At 39.3% G+C, this 17,465-nt stretch overlaps 1 protein-coding gene across 2 annotated transcripts in view; it reads right to left on the bottom strand.

Moving 5' to 3' along the window:
- Window positions 1–17,465, bottom strand: part of DYNC2H1 (dynein cytoplasmic 2 heavy chain 1) — a 6,555,988-nt gene that overhangs the window by 4,546,786 nt on the left and 1,991,737 nt on the right. For both annotated transcript variants that reach the window (XM_044072582.1, XM_044072581.1), the window contains one exon: window positions 12,777–12,926. In XM_044072582.1, coding sequence (XP_043928517.1) covers window positions 12,777–12,926 — 150 coding nt within the window. The remainder of the gene's footprint in view (window positions 1–12,776; window positions 12,927–17,465) is intronic.

Here is a 17,465-nt window from a genome sequence, read left to right as displayed (position 1 = left end):
GTAGGCAGGGAATGAGAGATATCATTGTGTCCAAGCTGTGGCTGTGTTGAGACCATACGCTTTTTAGGTACCACTGTAATTTCCTCATATGCAGCTTTGCAAATGGTATTAGTAGTATGCAAGATGCCATGAAGCCAAAGGCCTGCAGAATTTTTCTTGCAGGTAGTTAGGTCTTTGTTGCCATTGTTTTGAAATACTGAGTCAGTTGTAGTTGTTTGTCTGGCATCAGATAAGCCTTCTGGGCCGTTGTATTCAAGCTGGCACCCAGGAATGTCATATTTTGTGAGGGTACTAGTTTTGATTTCTTTTTGTTTACTGTGTACCCCAGGCAACTTAGATGATGTTTTACAAAAGCCAGATGTGAGAGGATGTCCTTGCTTTCTGCTTGGATGAGGCAGTCATCCAGGTATGGGTATATTTGAATTCCTCTTTGTCTGCAGTATGCAATTACTGGTGCGAGGCATTTTGTGAAGACCCTGGGCGCAGTAGATAAGTCAAAGGGCAGTGCAGAGAATTGGTAATGGGTTGAACCTGCAATGAAAAGTACAGTTGTGTACACTTACCATAAATGTAGATGTTCGAGTGTCTTCACTGTTGCAGTCATGACTGTAGGGTTCTCCCCTGCCGGCAGGCAGTCCTCGGTCGGCCAGAATCCCAAAGTCTGGGTCCGGCGTCGGCTGTTCAGCCATGCTCCCTGACGCCAGAGCGCCAGGAGTACAAAGCTGACAGCCGACGCCATGTTCTCCAGTTTTTCTTGCCCCAGATGTCAGGAGTCCCAAAATGAGTAAGGTCCCATATCCTTTGCAAATACACCTCAGAAGAATGGTGAAAAAAGGAACCACACAAAAGTAAAAATAAGAGGGGACAGGAGGGAGGGAAACCCAGACTGCAACAGTGAAGACACTCGAACATCTACATTTATGGTAAGTGTACACAACTGTACTATGTTCATTGTGTTTCACTGTTGCAGTCATGACTGTAGGGTAGAATCCCAAAGCAGAATGAAAGGGAGGTGGTCATAAAGTAGAAAGGGTGGCTAAAAGGCCCTGCAAGACTGCAGAAGTAAAGCCTGCCCTAGACTTAGAGTAGAGAGGTAGATTGTAGTGCTTTGAAAAAGTATGCACTGAACTCCAAGTTGCAGCTTCCAAAATGTCTTTGGTAGGAACTCCCCTGAGGAAGGCAGCTGAAGTGGCAGCAGCTCTGGTGGAATGAGTCTGTATACTCCCTGGGATTTGCTTTCCATGGTGTGAATAACAAAATCTGATTCCATGAGCAATCCATTTAGAAATGGTCCGTTTTGAAATGGCTTTACCTTGGGAAATTGAAGCATAAGAAACAAACAATTGCTCTGATTTTCTGATGTCCTTGGTTCTGTCCAGGTAAAAACGTAGTTGTCTGTGTACATCCAAGGAATGTAAGATCCTTTCCCCTTTATTTTGAGGAGTGGGGAAAAAAGTTGGCAAGTGAATAGTTTGATTTAAAGCCACTTTGGAAACCACCTTAGGCATGAAAGTAGGATTAGTCCTTAAAGACACCCTGTCTTGATGAAAAATAATATAAGGTTCCACAGCCATAAGAGCTTGCAACTCTGAAACTCTCCTAGCAGAGGTCAGAGCTAACAGGATGGCTGTTTTCCAAGATAAAAACTTGATGTCAGAAGAGGCAGCAGGCTCAAAAGGAGGTAAGGTGAGCTTTTCCAAAACATAGTTGAGATCCCAAGCATGAATGGGAGGAGATCTAGGAGGTCTTAAGTTCTTAGCTCCTCTGAGAAACTGTCTCATGAGCTGGTGGGAAAAGATTGGCGGGTCTGTACTGTAATGAGCAGAAATAGCAGAGGCATGTATCTTAATGGAAGAGAAAGAGAGACCCTTATGTAAGAGATCTGTCAGGTAAAGTAAAATCAAAGGAATGTTAGGAAGAAGAGGATCAGAATCCTGAGTCTGCATCCAGGAACAAAATCTTTTCCATTTTCCTGCATAAGATTTTCTAGTGCTACGACGTCTGGCTTCTAAAATGACATCCATAACCTGCTTGGGTAGGAGAGAATGAATCAAAGACCCTGGATTAACCAGGCCGCCAGGCTGAGAGTTCTGACATGGGAGTGTAAAACCTGACCCTGGTGTTGGGACAGAAGGTTCAGAGTCTGTGGTAAAACCCAAGGGGGCTACAGACATAGGTTTTTCAGAGTTGGGTACCAAAACTGTCGAGGCCAATTTGGGGCCAGCAAGATTATCATCTTGGGCTTGTCCTGTTGATCTTTAATAATACCCGTGGAAGAAGAGGAAGAGGCAGAAAGGCATATCCCGAGAGGTTTCTCCAACTGAATGATAGTGCATCCACTTTCCAAGCTTATTCGTAGAAAGTCCTGGTGCAAAAAATCTGTAGTTGATGATTGAGGTGGGATGCAAAGAGGTCTATGTGAGGACATCCTCAGACTGCTATCATCCTGAATATTTCGGTGTCCAGCATCCACTCGTGTGGGTCCGAAAGGTTTCTGCTCAGACTGTCTGCCAGGAAGTTTTGCTTCCCTGGTAAAAACTGAGCTTGAAGGTCCAGATTGCAAGCTAGAGCTGTGTTCCATAGATCCATGGCTAGTCTGCAAAGGGGGTAGGAATGAGATCCCCCTTGCTTGTTTATGTACCACATAACTGTGGTGTTGTCTGTCCGTATCAGTAGTTGTCCTGGTTGTAGAAGATTCCTGAAGGCCAATAGAGCTTTCTGAACGGCTAACATTTCCTTTAAATTGATATGCAGGTGCTTCTGATCCTTTGTCCAAAGGCCCTGCAGACAGTTGCCCTGAAAATGGGCTCCCCATGCATAATCTGTGGCATCCGTGGTTAGTATCTGAGTGGCAGAAGGCAGACAGAAGGGTTTTCCTTTGTTTAGAGAACATGCCTTGGACCACCAAAGGAATTCCTTTTGAAGACAAGGCAGGACGGAGATCAGTATGTCTAAACTGTGGCAATGCTGAGACCATACACTTTTTAGGTACCACTGTATTTTCCTCATATGTAGTCTTGCATATGGTACGAGAAGGATGCAGGAGGCTATGTAATCCAAAGCCTGCAGGAATCTCCTTGCAGACAGCTGAGTTAAAGTTGCCAAGGTTTTGAAAGTTGAAGCCAGCTGTAACTGTTTTTCGTATGTCAGAAATGCCATCTGGGTTGTTGTGTTTAGAAGCCCAGAAAAATTATCTGTTGTGAGGGTGTCAAATTTGACTTTTTTATGTTTACAGTGAATCCCAGGAACTTGAGAAGATTCTGAACAAACTGTAGATGCTGGAGTAAGACTTTCTTGCTGTCTGCCAGAATAAGACAGTCGTCCAGATAAGGGTAAATTTGAATTCCCTTGAGTCTGCAATAAGCTACTACTGGAGCCAGGCATTTGGTGAAGACCCTGGGCGCAGTAGACAATCCAAAGGGCAGCGCAGAGAACTGAAAGTGCCTCGATCCGGCCTTGAACCTGAGGTATTTTCTGCGTTCCTGCCTGATGGGAATGTGTAAATATGCCTCCTTTAAATCCAAAGTTACCATCCATGCATTTTTGGTCGGCATTGGAAGTAGCTGCTGTAGAGTAAGCATCTTGAATTTTGGTATCTCTAGAAAGGTGTTCAAGACTGACAGATCCAGAATGGGTCTCCATGAATTTTGCTTCCTGGGGACTAGAAAGAGCCTTGAGTAAAAACCTTGTCCCATCTCTGAAAGTCTCTCTGTCCCATCTCTGAAAGTGGAACTAGTTCTATGGCTTTCATAGTCAAAAGAGCTTCCACCTGGTTTAAGGCCTCTGTCCATTGGCCTTGGTAGGGTATGAAAATGGAATTTGTAACCTCTTGAAACCACATCCAGAGCCCACTTGTCTTGGGTTATATGAGTCCAATTTAGGTGAAAAAGAGAAAGTTTTCCTCCGAGAGGGGCTTCCAGGCAAGAAGTTCCTGCAGCCCAACAGAGGGAGTCATTGAGTCTGTTTCCTATGAGCTTGCGACCTGTCCTCTCCTCCCCTAGGGGTGGAAGCAGTCCACTGTCTTGGTCTATAAGAGGCTTGTGTTTGAGGCTTTCCTCGGGAGCGTCTGTATCTACCCCTCTGAGGCCTGTCTGAATTGGGAAAGGACCAATTTTTTGTAGGCCAATTCCTGCTAAATCTGGGTGGCTGTACTTGTAAGAAATCTTTAACTGTTTGCATGTATTTTGCCTTGTCCTCCATCTTTTTAATCATCTCTTCAGCTTTAGAACCAAACAAAACATTATGCTGAACAGCAGCATCTAATAATTTAGCTTTTATTTGATCTGGCAAATTTTGTTCCTTTAACCATGCATGCCTTCTAATTACTGTGCCAGAGGCAGCAGCCCTACAAGAAGCCTCCAAGGCATCAAATCCACAGTGTAAACCATGCTTCCCAACTTGTTCAGTGGCATGCATTAAGTCATGTAATTCCTTATCATCTGCACAAGCGGAAATGGAAGTTAGCTTTTGTTTTAAAACAGACAGGAGAAATTGCTGGTATTTCAGCATATGAAACTGACAGTTTAAAGCCCTAATAGATAAAGTAGCAGAAGTGTACACTTTTTTGCCCCATCTTTCTAAAGATCTGGAATCCTTCTCAGTGGGAATGGGTTTTTTAGCAGAAGCGGCCTTAACTCCCTTAGGACCCTGAGAAATGGTCTCAGGGTCAGCAGTAGGGTTCTTGTATAAAAACTGGTGGGAATCAGGAACCCTGTAAATATCTGTCAGGCTTAACAGGAGCAGGAGGAAAAGAGTCAGGGGTTAAGTTAGCCTCCGAAAAAGCATCATCCACAATATCCAAAATAGGAGGAATAGCCAGGGGTCTATGTTGGGGAAGAAGAAGAAAATCCCTTAGTCTTTTCTTAGATTCCGAATACTCCTGTCCTTCCCAGTGGAAATGTTCCCTCATTTCATGCAAAGTTTCCCCAAAAGAGAAATCCTCAGGGGGAGAAGCTGAAGGAATGGATTCCTCAGCATCAGAATCCTCATAAGGAGGGAAAGAATATTCCTGGTCAGAAGAAGAAACTGAAGAAACAGAAGCCTGATCAGAGAAGTCATAATAAACTTCCTGCCTTGGCCTTTTATCTGGAGGGGGATGTGAACCCCTAATCATAGTAAGTAAGTCCTCCGCCATCTTAAGTAACTGTTTCTGTGACTTGGGAGCCGGATCAGAAGAGGCCTGTGTTGCAGTCTTTGATTTGGAAGGAGTCTTTGCCTTTGTCTTTGGCTTTGCCTTTATTAGAAGCTGAGTAGGCCTGAAAACCCCTTCGGAAGCCGGTACCTGCACAGTGGCTCCAGACCCATCCGAAGGAGCATTGTCCGAAGGTCCTGCAACAGAAATATTCAAAGGCCTAGTTGGCTCCTCGTGGGAGTCCGTTTCGGCCATCGGTTCCGAAATGGCCGACGACAAGGGCTGCAAAAGTGCCTCACTGACGACAGCCGAACCTGAAGCTGGCTCTGTTTGTACGATATCGTCAGATTTGGACCTCGGAGGCCTGTCTTTGTCCTTGCGTCGTTTGTGAACTCCGGTAGCCGGAACCGTATCCGACGACATTTTGTAATTAAAACGCCTACCAAAGTAATGAAATGCAAAATCGTACCTTCGTTTAATTGTACGTTGATTGAATCTAGCACAAAACTAAGACTGCCTAAATGGAGGAGGCCGTCTTCTACCGGGTCTTCTAGACCAAGAAGCAGCAGGTCTGGAGGATTTCCTGATAAATTGGGTCTTGGAAGGGTAGTTCCTCTGGAACTTGAGAACAGGCAAGATCAGGATATATTTCAAGTCCTGTAATTCTTTACCTTTCTGTTGTAAGGATATGAAAAGGTCAGCCATTTTTTCGCCAAAAAGTGCTGCATGGTCCAAAGGTGCATCCAGGAGTTCGGCCCTGAAATCCTCTGGAAGAGGCTGTAGTCGTAGCCATGAGTATATCCTTAATACTGAAGCTTAATCTGAGGGTGGAAACAGAAAAAAAACTATTAAGGGACAGTTTGTACGGGTTGCCCGTATGGTATCACTTTCAAAAGATTCTTTAGATGAATGTGATACCTTAAAAGATATGTTTTTAAAGAGGGGCTACCCGTTGAGACTTGTTAATGATGTCCTTTTAGAGGTAGTAAATAAGAGAGAAAGAAATTTTTATATACCTCTTGTATCTGAGGTTTCATTGGATGTAACACACACAGTGAATGTTGCACACCTAAACTCTATTTTTACAGTAAAAGATTATAATACTTCATTCATTTCTACATACACGATTGATAGTCCTGATATTAAACACATTTTGAGTAAAAATTGGTCAATTCTAACACATGACCAAAGTATCAGAACACATAATGATGAACAACATACTGTTATTTTTAGAAAAGGTAGAAATTTTAAAAATTTTTTTGAGAAAGGACATGCTGTGAATCATTTTTCGAATGGACGTATGTTGAAGTGTGGTATGTGTCGATACTGTCGCTTTATAAAGGAAGGAACAGTATTTATGATCAACAACACTAAGATTCATATAAAAAATAAGTATAACTAACTCTGAACGTATTATTTATTGTGCCCTCTGTAACCTATGTGATTGTTTTTACATTGGAAAAACTGACAGAAAATTTAAAAACAGAATATATGAACATTTGTATGAAATAAGAAAAGGCAAAGAGACAAATGCTTTGTATAAACATACCTCAGAGAACAGTGACCACACTTTTAATTTTTTTTGTTATTGATGGTGTCACGATGGATATCAGGGGAGGTGCATGGTCTGCCTTACTAGAAAAAAGAGAATTACACTGGCAGTTGTTATTAAATGTGAACAACTGGCCAGGTTTAAATGAATCCCTCTCCATTAATTCCCTTTTAAAATTGAGAGCTTTAAACAGATTATTATTTATTTATATATTTATTTATATTTTTATTCATTGCTTTTTTTAAAAATTGTGAAGTGGATGATCTTTTTGTATATATTTTCTATATTTTTTTATATATCTAGTAACATGTATTTATTTAACATTTTAACATTGACATCACAGTTTGTATTGCCCTTTTAAATTTTTGTTACTTAGGGGGAGTGGCTACTATCATGTGAAGCACAAAGGGAGTCTTTAAAATGTGTTCTGTGTTTGATAATTTGTCTGATGAAGTTCTTTTGTTGAGGACGATAGCTTTCTATTGTCTTACAATAAACTTTTTTGCTTTACTTTATGGACTACCAGCATTTTCTACAGCATCAATATACCAGTGGTTTTATTGTGGAGTATTTGGTTCGCACCCTTCTGAGTCTAATCATGGTGGCTACCAAAAAAGATATTACTAGAAAATGGAAATATAAGTCTAAGCCAAATGTACTAGAAGTAGTGAATATACTACCAGAGAAAAAACAAATGGAATTGGGATCTTTAGAAAAGGGTAGGATTAAATTACACAGGAAAAAATGGGAAATGTGGGAACAATACATACAAGGAAGGAATGAGATTTAAAAGAAATCACAATTTTGACCTTGATTGGGTAGATTATAAATAATGTATAACGTTTGCAACTAAAATTATGTCAATACAATCTGTGATGTAAAATACTTGTAAATGGAACTATGTCAATACGGCTTGTTTTAATTTCTGCAAATATATGATTGCCTATGTCATAAATGATAATTTAATAACGATCCTTCTTGTTAAAAAAAAAAGCGTTTTGTGCATAGCAGTTGCACTGTTTTCAGACATTTTTTTCAAATTTCACAGTATCAATTGTTTTCATACCTCTATGATCAGTAAATAGCTCATTTATGATCTCTTCAACAAAGTGCAAATTCTTTGAAACATGGTTATTTCTGCTTTTAAATATTACCGCAAAATGCCCTTTTCTAGCACATATTCCACAAATTCTCTTAAAAGACAGACAACTTTTCCTATCATCTGATCTTTCCAAGCTGCAAGCTTGTTACAGTAAAATTGCCAAATTTGCAACCAATACTCCTGACAGAACACACCACTGCATTTCCCTTGAACAACTTAGCTGTCTGGAACTTCCCATCTCATTCTTTACAATCAGCTTATCCTAACCCACAAGCTACTTCATTACCCTGAAAAAATCCCTGCACTACAAAACTTATTAAACCCAAGTACCAAAACTAGGGTCCTGCGATCCAATCAAAAACTCTATTAGATGTGACCAAAGCCAATAATTCCGCAGGTATATCCCTCTACAGTAACACTGTTTTTAAACATTGGAACAGCCTTCCCCCCAACATCTCAGCCACAACTGCCACTGCTTCCTTTAAAGCAACCTTAAAATCCCACCTACTGCAATCATAACTCTGTAAATGTGACAACCTTGATTAGTCTTTTATACTTCATAATACTCTATTACAAACTCCTTCTCTCTCAGAACATTCCTACCCCAAATAATGTACATATGTCCTACTCTCTCCTACTTTCAATAATACCTCATCCCACCCTTTTATGGCAACTTGTACTACATCCTTAGCTTTGAGATCCTTTGAATCTGCATGGTATACCTAAAAATGTGACTATACACAATTATGAACATAAACAGACTGTTATAAGTCAGAAATTAAATACTTCATGTAGATGTATTTAGGTTTTATGATAAGTACTGTCATACTACATCGTTACTGTTTTTATGGATATCAAAGTGTCTTATGTATACAAAACTGTCAGTTTTAACAATTATATGCTGTATGTGGAGCTTTTCTCCCCGGGCCTCCACTGAAAAAGGACCCGTGTCCAGTCAGACTTTCCCAGTAAAAAAAATGTAAAATAAATAATAAAATAAAAAAAAAATCATGCCTGAAGCTACATCTACTGCAAAGTAGCAATGCAATGTTTTCTCATGCTTCCATCTTGGAGCTTTTCTTTATTACAGTACATTGCCTTGTGGCTTTCTGTTTCATATTCAATTTTCTTACATCACATCCTGCCTTTATTTCTTACATTAGTTTACTGTTTGACTCACATCTGATCTAATATATATTTTTTCAGTTATTTCTTTAACCGTGAACTTGTAATTTTACTTGTCCTGCACATTGTCTACAGCATTTAATAATGTGATAACGCTGGGTTTATCTTAAAAGCTTGCCTCTTACATTACCATTTCTTAAACTACAAAATTATTTTATCTGCTACTTTTTGCATCTCCCCCTTGCTGCCATGCTTTTTTTCTGGCAACACCCACACACAACTCTTCATCAGATGGGTTTCCTGACTTCTCAGCAGTCAACCTTACCAGTAACTCACCAGTCTTGATCTCAGAGAACAAGGAAAGAGAAAGAGAAAAAATACAGGGTAATTTTAAGTGGAACACCTGATCTTACAGAATTTGTAGTTTAACATAGAACAGGAGGAGCATTAAGAAAGGATAATTAGTAAGGCATATATGAACTGATTATAAGAGGTTAGAAAACTTTGGAAACAGAGACTGGAAAAACATTTACAATAACACAATGGGAAGACATATGCATGGCTCCCAAGTATGCAACCAAGTCCAGAAGGTTTAGGATCTTTGCTTGGAAGTGTTTGCATGGGTTATTTTTATACCCCAAGCAGACATCAAAGAAGTTTTCCTCCAGTAGATAGTGTGTGTTAAAGGTATGATGGAGAAGAAAGAGGTAATTGGGAACATATGTTTTGGGAGTGTAATGAGTTAGCAGATTTTAAAAATTCCCTACAGTGTACTCTTATCAGAAATATTGGGTGAGCAAATAAATGTAAAGTAATGAATGGGGGCAGAGCCCAAAGATGAGAAAATGCATCGCAGTCTAGAACATGCACTGCCAACATTTGTTTTATCTAGGGGCTGCAGGAATTCATAACGGCACAGTGGTGCAGCAGTAGTGTTGTCACCTCACAGGCGGAGGTTCTCTGGTTCGATTCTCGGCTGGAGTGCCTTGTGTGTGGAGTCTGCATTCATATGGGTTTCCTCCAGGTACTCTGGTTTCCTCCCACTTTACAAAGACATATGTCTGGAGCATTTCTTCCCAGGCCTCCACTGAAAATTGGCTTTGTTCCAAGCTGGACTTTCCTGGTTAACAAAATATTAAATAAAACTAAAAAAATATTATTTTGAGCTGGGATATGGGATCTGAATTGCCTAGATATAGTAAAGCCTTAATAAGTTTAATTCTGTTGGCTGCCAAAAAGCAATTACTAGAAATGGAAATTAAAGTCTACAACTGTACATAAATTATTGAATATTAGTAAGAGATAAACTGGAAGAGGGATCTTAAGAAAAGGGAAGGAGCAAATCACATATAAGCAAATGGAAATTGTGGGAATACATGCATGATAATGTTCAGGAGGAGGAATGAGGTTTAAGGGAAGGCAGGAATTCAGCAATTTTTTGTAATGTTGGACTGATATTAGCAAAGAAAATAAATTTGGTGTATATTGTATTTAAATGGAAACATGTCAAATGGTTTGTTTTTTTTTCTGTTAATGTATGTTGCCTATGTCTTAAGTGATAATTTAATAAAGGCATTTAAAAAAAACATTATTTGAAGATGGAAAAAGTAATTCAATAGTAGCCTCAGGGAGTGAGAGATCTGGCATGGGAGATGCAGGTGCAGAGCTAGAAGCTATAATTCCATACAACAGCTAGTCAAGTTCACTAGCTGTGGAATGACATCAGCACATGGTACTGTTGTTACCACCTGTTGTTGCAAAAGATGACCTGTGAGGCACCTGCTCTCCAACACATGTTGAAGAGGCAATGGATTTCCCCAAATATTCCCCCCATTGAGATGGGGAACTGTCTGCTGGATGCCTCTTCTTATCTCTCCAGCCCCAGTTAACTCTACCAATAGTTATAAAGCCTGTTCCCAAATTCAGGTACTGGGCAGTATATAAAGATGCCCTGCCTCAGTATCATTAGTTGGATAACCTATCTCTTAATACAGAACAGTGCAGCTCACCAAATTCTCAGTCTTTGCCTCTATTCTTCAGGTCAGTAACATGCATATCAACAGTCTGTAAGACACTGTGCTTTTGTACAGAGCAAATGGATAACAAATGGCCAATTCTTTCTGGATTAGCAATAATTAATGAAATAAGTGCTGCTACTGTATCTTTTTCATCATCAAGGGGAAAAAAGTGTTAACTCATTTAATGTTTTTCCCTATCAACCTGCAGGAATGCAGCACACTAAACTGTTTCAGACTTATTGGACGCTCTATTTACAAAAATGAACAAATCAAACTTCTGAAGCCCAAGCTTCCAGTTTTCAGCCAAACTTTCTTCTTGCAGCATAAGCAGTCAAGGAGGACACCACCATATTTTCACTGAAAATGAATACTTCTGTAGTTAAGAGAGACTCTTGACAGAATAACATACATATTTTCAGCTCTGGCATAAACTTTCACCACTCCAACACAATGCCATGTCAGAAGGCTTTACAAATTAAAGAGAAGAACGCAGATGTAGTTCATCCTCCATGTCTATACTGCAACTAATTTCTTTGAAACTTTCATGTACTAAATGGTATGCTGTGTTCATTAGCATTTAAGATTAATGACCCATATAACTGTCAAATGTTTATTTATTTATAAAAAACAAGAAGTGATGCTACTAAAAGCACATATTACCAATGGTCATAAAGAGTGTGTGTGTGGGGTGGGGTGGGTGAGGCGTGGAATGTCCCTGCATGACGATTCCTGAAAGCTCTGAAAGTCAAGCTGGATGTCAGCCAGGAGTAACACACCCATGTTATAGTCATAATTATGAAGAACATCTGCTTAATCCTCCAAGACATTCACATGGAAACTCCTCTTAAAAAAACAGATTATGCCTGTTATTTGAACTTAATACCTGGATGCAAATAAGTAAATTAGTAATGGTACCAGATGATATCAACTGGTGAAAGGGTGAAGCCCAGTTGAGAAAATCATGTGTGTCATAACAACTCCAAATAGTGCCTGTGATTGAAGACATGTAATGCTTACTTTTCTTGATGGAGAAGAAAGGAAAGGACAGGGACTTTTCCGACGCCTCTTCCTTTTCACACATGCTCTCCAAAATGTGACTCAATGTACGCTAAGGCCAGGAAAGTCTCATGATTTTTAAACAACAAACAAATGTGTGTTTGTTTTGGACCAGAAAGTACAGACACACAGGGTGGCTTTCTGGTTTGACCACTTCATTACCAAAGGTGCACTATCAGAAAAAATAAACACTGTTTTTTCTTCAGAATCTACTTTTGATGCCTGAAGCATAAACTACAGAAAGAGTCTACTACAGTTGAAACTGTAAAATAAAATAGCAAGCTGGAGCCCAATGAACCTGAGAATGTCCAAAAAGAACTGTGAGAAAAGTAGACAGTGCCTCTCAATATTCTTAACAAATATATATATATTTTTAAACCAGAGTACAAGCACAGATAGTAGCCTTCTACTCTAACCACTTTCTGATCATAGCTGCACTGTCTATAAAGTGAAAACTGCCTTTTTTTCTTCAAAAAAAAATATTCCATGCCTAAAGATGTAGAGTTATAAAAGCAGTACAACCTGGACAGTCATCTGTGGATGAACAAAATGGTTATCTTTGTCTAGTGGTGCTACGACCTTTAAGGTGTTGCTGGCTGGCAGAAGGAAACACAAGAAAACTGAAAACAATGAAGTTCAGACTGCCCTAGCCTGTAAAACAATAACTTGAGCAATACTAACATTCAGACTGATAAGGATACCACTACTAAGTGAAAAGAAACTTGCAGTTACTCAACATCCATTTCTTAGAAAGCATACATATCTCCGATACAATTCGTGGAACTCTCTTACCTGCTCTTTAAGCATAAGTTGATGACTCTCCATCATTAATTCAAATTTATCCCATTTTGCTCTCAAGTTGCTTATTACATCTAGCCCTCCACCTGAAACTGAACGCAGCAGCCTGTTTTTATCTTCACCTTCTTGAAATAAGGGCAAAATCTTAGGGAAACAAGGAAAATAGATTAGTAAACAGTAGGGACACATTGTTAAGTGCATTAGCCCTTGTTTTAACTGTAGGCAAATGCCACTTGCTATTTACTCCCATAAACTAAGTTGCACACATTAACTTCATCTGTGATGGGCACACACTCTGTTTGTTAGGATCTAACCATTATTCTATGAAATCAAAGGAAATCCTCATACCTCTTCAGAGCAAAAACAAATCACATGATCGCTGGTTAATAGTAAAGTGCTTCAATAAGGAAGACAGTTTCAACTAGTCACAACAAACAATGTTATCATGTTTTATACCATACCCACCTGTAAGAAAATGCAAACTTAAACTATATTTAAGATCCTAATGCTATCAACAGTTACTGATGGAATATGGGCAGATCCAGCACAAGATGAGTTAGGCAACTACCCAGGGCCTGGCTCAGCCATGAAACATTAAATAAAAATTACTGGTATTTAAGTTGTCAGCAATATCCTCACATGTGCATTTAACTTTATGAATTACATCATTTCCGGTTCTCCATTCTCAAGGTTTCAAATTTTGAGTCAGTGAGAAAGGTCCAGAAGCTCAAATTGGACAAGTGTTTCTTTTCTTTTTTTTTTTTTTGTGTGCTGCTTATTTAAAATGCAGCAGTCGGTAATATCACCTGCCTTTTATTAGATTGGAAGAAGTATCTGCTGAAAGCGTTTTTTTTTTTTTTTACAACTTGAATGGAACAGGAGTAGCAGAATTCAGTATATTCTTTTCTTCTTTGATTACAAAGTGAATGGAACAAACATTCTTGGGAGTGCATATTTTCACACATACATTTATTACCGAAAGGTACAATGCAAGCAGAAGGAAAAGGACTGCAGACTGGACATTACTAAAATGTGGGGGGGGGTGCTATGGTGGTGTTTGTGTGTAGCTGTAAAATGTCTGTCTTGTTGGATGACATGAGAGAGTCATGGAAACAGTAAACTTAATTCTCCACACCAACTGCTAGTCTGCTTAATGTCTCTGATTTATTTTCTGTCCTTGAGCAAGTCACTTAACCACAGTGCTTTGGGGCAAATGGAAGTTTGGGCTATGTTCATCAACAATCCCCTGGACTGCAAATCCAGTTGGGCTGTAAAGGAAGAAAACTGACTATGGTAAATAGGAACATCATTCTTTGGATTTTATCCTTGGTTTCCTTGTTCTATTGAATGTTGGCAGTGTTATTATTATTCTGACATGGATGCATTTGACAGGATTAACTACTTTTAACTTAGAATACATTTTTAATTTAGTATATTTTATCCGACAGATGAGTAAGACTATGAGGTGTTAAAGAACTGCTTCCTGTAGTACAGTGTTTGATTCCCTCAACTTTCACTTGTCTTTGTGACTCTGACCAAGTTATTTCAGCATACAATATTCCTGGGATGCTCCAGAAAAGGGACACTTGGGGTCCAGTGAGTTGTCCTAGGCTGCTAGCAAAACCATTACACATTTGTCTTTTGAATTCTTGCATGCATCACATAGCCACTTATCGGTACCTCCTTATATACTATTTGAGTATTAATCCCATCATGCCTCTTTTAGTTTAATAAGTTGCTAGACATACTTTCACTACATTTGTCATACTGCTTCCCATGCTAAGTCTGTTCCCATTGAAGAGAGTTTTGTTTAAAAATGGATGTCATTGCTTTTTCTGTAAAATGTTTAATTATGGTTTTAGATGAAATCCAAATCTCTGTGATAACTGCAAAAGAAAAGAAGAAAATACTATGCACACTGGCAAGTTTGAACAACATTTATGGCAATTTGGGAGAGACAACTAAGTAATGGGATATTGGAATTTCCAGCAGGGGCTTGAGTCACACCCATGCACAGGGCTCAATTTGTCCACAATCCAGCTCCATTGACTCTGATGGTATATGCTGCAAAAGTATGGCACTATCAGCCATTCAAGATGATCAGATCTATACTGAGTAATGTTAGAGGGGGTAGCTATTCATGATGATAGACAAGACATAGGCAGATCAAAAATGAGATTTAGATGTCCTTGCAAGCATGTAACCCCCTCAAAACAAACAAAAAAAATGTTGCATGCAGTAATATTTTTGCTTTTTGTACTATTTGTGAGTTACTGAACAAAAGTTGCTGCAACATTTATACTGTGTAATTGTTTTGCTTTATTCAATGCATTAAAGAATGAATTAATTCATTAATAGCCCTGGAATTTGCATTATAGTCTAAATATGTTGCATTTTAGTAATATTTTTTTCTTCCAACTGGTTTTAACATCCTCAGAACAAATACAGTATCTAGACATGATGGTGGGATTGCCATTTTGTTTAAAGACAATTTTAAACTGGCACAACTTAACTCTACTCCACCTGATATCCTTAACTCAGAAGTTTCAGTAGCATGCCTAGATACCAATAATCACTGAGCCGAGTGGAGAAGGGGCATTGACTACAACTCTGATCTGAGATATATAATAAGTATCCTATTTTTCTTTTTTTGCTTATTTTTACTAGTTATTCCTTCTAGCAATTTATATACAGCACTTTTTATTGCCTGATGCATTCTTTTTACTGTATTTTATTGCTATTAAATAATCTGCACAGTTAAACTAAAATTGTCTGCCTTACAGGGCCTGATAAATAAGGTTTTTACTGTCACACTGCTTTGTAAAGCTTTTTAGCTAGTTTCACTGTAAGAAAGGTATTAACAAGAATTTTTTCTACCTGTTAAGCACCTATTTATTTGTTCTGATTTCCTGCCAAGGAGTGTATCATATAACTGATTTGTTTGCAGTTAAAAGCATTCTGTAGTCTCTCCTTGCAGTTAAAAGCATTCTGTAGAGTCTCCTTGCTCCTTTATCTGTTTAAAGCTTTCATTTTGTGGCTCACTGCTGTTCTTCTGCTGTGATAAACATTTCTGTAGTGTTTACTGTCTAAAAGAGTGTAGGCTAGTATACTTGGTGCCATTGCAGTTCCCCACCCCTACTGTAAATTTGATCTGGGACACTCCTCCCAGTGTACTGTCATTAGCTCATTCTACCTAATAGAGAGAGAACATTTGAGCAGGCCAACCAACTTAGTTTCCTAACCTTTAATTATCTTCTGCATCTCCTCTCCCCCTCTCATTTACAAAAAAAAAAAACTTTGCTAGAATCTCCCTGTGTTCTGCTTAACTGTAACAAAAATCTTACACTAGTTTCCTGCCTTTCTGTAACTAGTCTAGTACAGACACAGATTTTCTATATCCAGGACTGTCTGTAAGCTTCTGAGCACCCCAAGCCTGTCTGTGTTGGAGTGAAGCCTGCTAGCTTATTAGTGGGAGTGGTAAGATCTAAGTAACCTAGCTACCACATAAGGAGTGGTTTCTGGCCCAGAAATTGTAGTTATTGGCCGTTTGGGCAGTTTTTCCATCTCTCTCAACTTTCTGATTTAAAAGCCCGCATTTGCAATTGTTTCCCCCTTTCCTGTAACTAGTCTGGCCCAGATACAGATTTGCTGTATCCAGGACTGTTTGTAAGCTCCTGAGGCCCCCAAACCTTTCTGTGTTGGAGGGAAGCCTGCTAGCTTATCAGTGGGAATGGTAAGCACTAGGTAACCTATCTACCACATAAGGAGTGGTTTCTGGCCCAGAAATTGTACTTATTAGCTGTTTGGGCAATTTTTCCATCAGTCTCAACTTTCTGATTTAAAAGCCTGCATTTGCACTTGTTTCTTTCCTGTAACTAGTCTAAGTTCAGATACAGATCCCTAGTTTTAGCACTTGAATTTGCTTATTCATGCTCAGCACTTGTTCAGAACTTGTTGTAAGCACTAAATAAGCTGAAAATTACTACAGCTCTCAACCTTCCTCATTACCTAGAGGAAAACAGTTTTTGTACTTACTTTACTCACTTGCTTAGAGAAAAAAAAGCTCTTATACTCACTTTCCTCACTTGTCTAGAGGAAAATAGTTTTTATTAAGGCATGTCCAAGGGACAGCTCCCAGTTTCGCTCCTGTATATCTGATGAATCTGGGCATCTTGGGGCAATTTAGCAACTGCCTCATGTACACAGACAACCCTCTCCTCCTAACACCCAACACTAAAACCTGTGAGAGATGCACTTATCTAGCCAAACTGGAGGTAAAGCTCTCTCCAATCAAGACTGAACTTGACAGTCAAGAGCAGAAGGTGAACACTTGCACCACACCAAACTCAGCACATAGTCCCACTAAACCTACACCACCAAAATTCACATACAGAAACACAAAAACATTCGCGGAGGCTCTCAATAATAATCTGCTCAAGCAACAGAGACCTCCAAAGCAGAAACGCAAGCAACCTCCTCCCCTCAACATAACCCAAATGACACATAGACCACAGACTCAGTGTGCCACTCAACCACAGCCCATAAGGCAAAACAACATACTCAACACACTAGTCATAGGTGACTCTATAGTCAGGTAAGGCACACTGATGTCCCACTCACCAGGCTAAACAAGGAGAAGGTCACTGTCAGCTGCCTGTCGGGTGCCAGGATCCACCACATTAC

This window comes from Protopterus annectens, chromosome 5.part0, assembly GCF_019279795.1.
Source record: "Protopterus annectens isolate FY-2018-M chromosome 5.part0, PAN1.0, whole genome shotgun sequence".
In the NCBI taxonomy this organism is placed as follows: domain Eukaryota; kingdom Metazoa; phylum Chordata; order Ceratodontiformes; family Protopteridae; genus Protopterus; species Protopterus annectens.
Note: the sequence above shows the minus strand (reverse complement) of the source record. Positions and strands in the feature narration are given on the sequence as shown.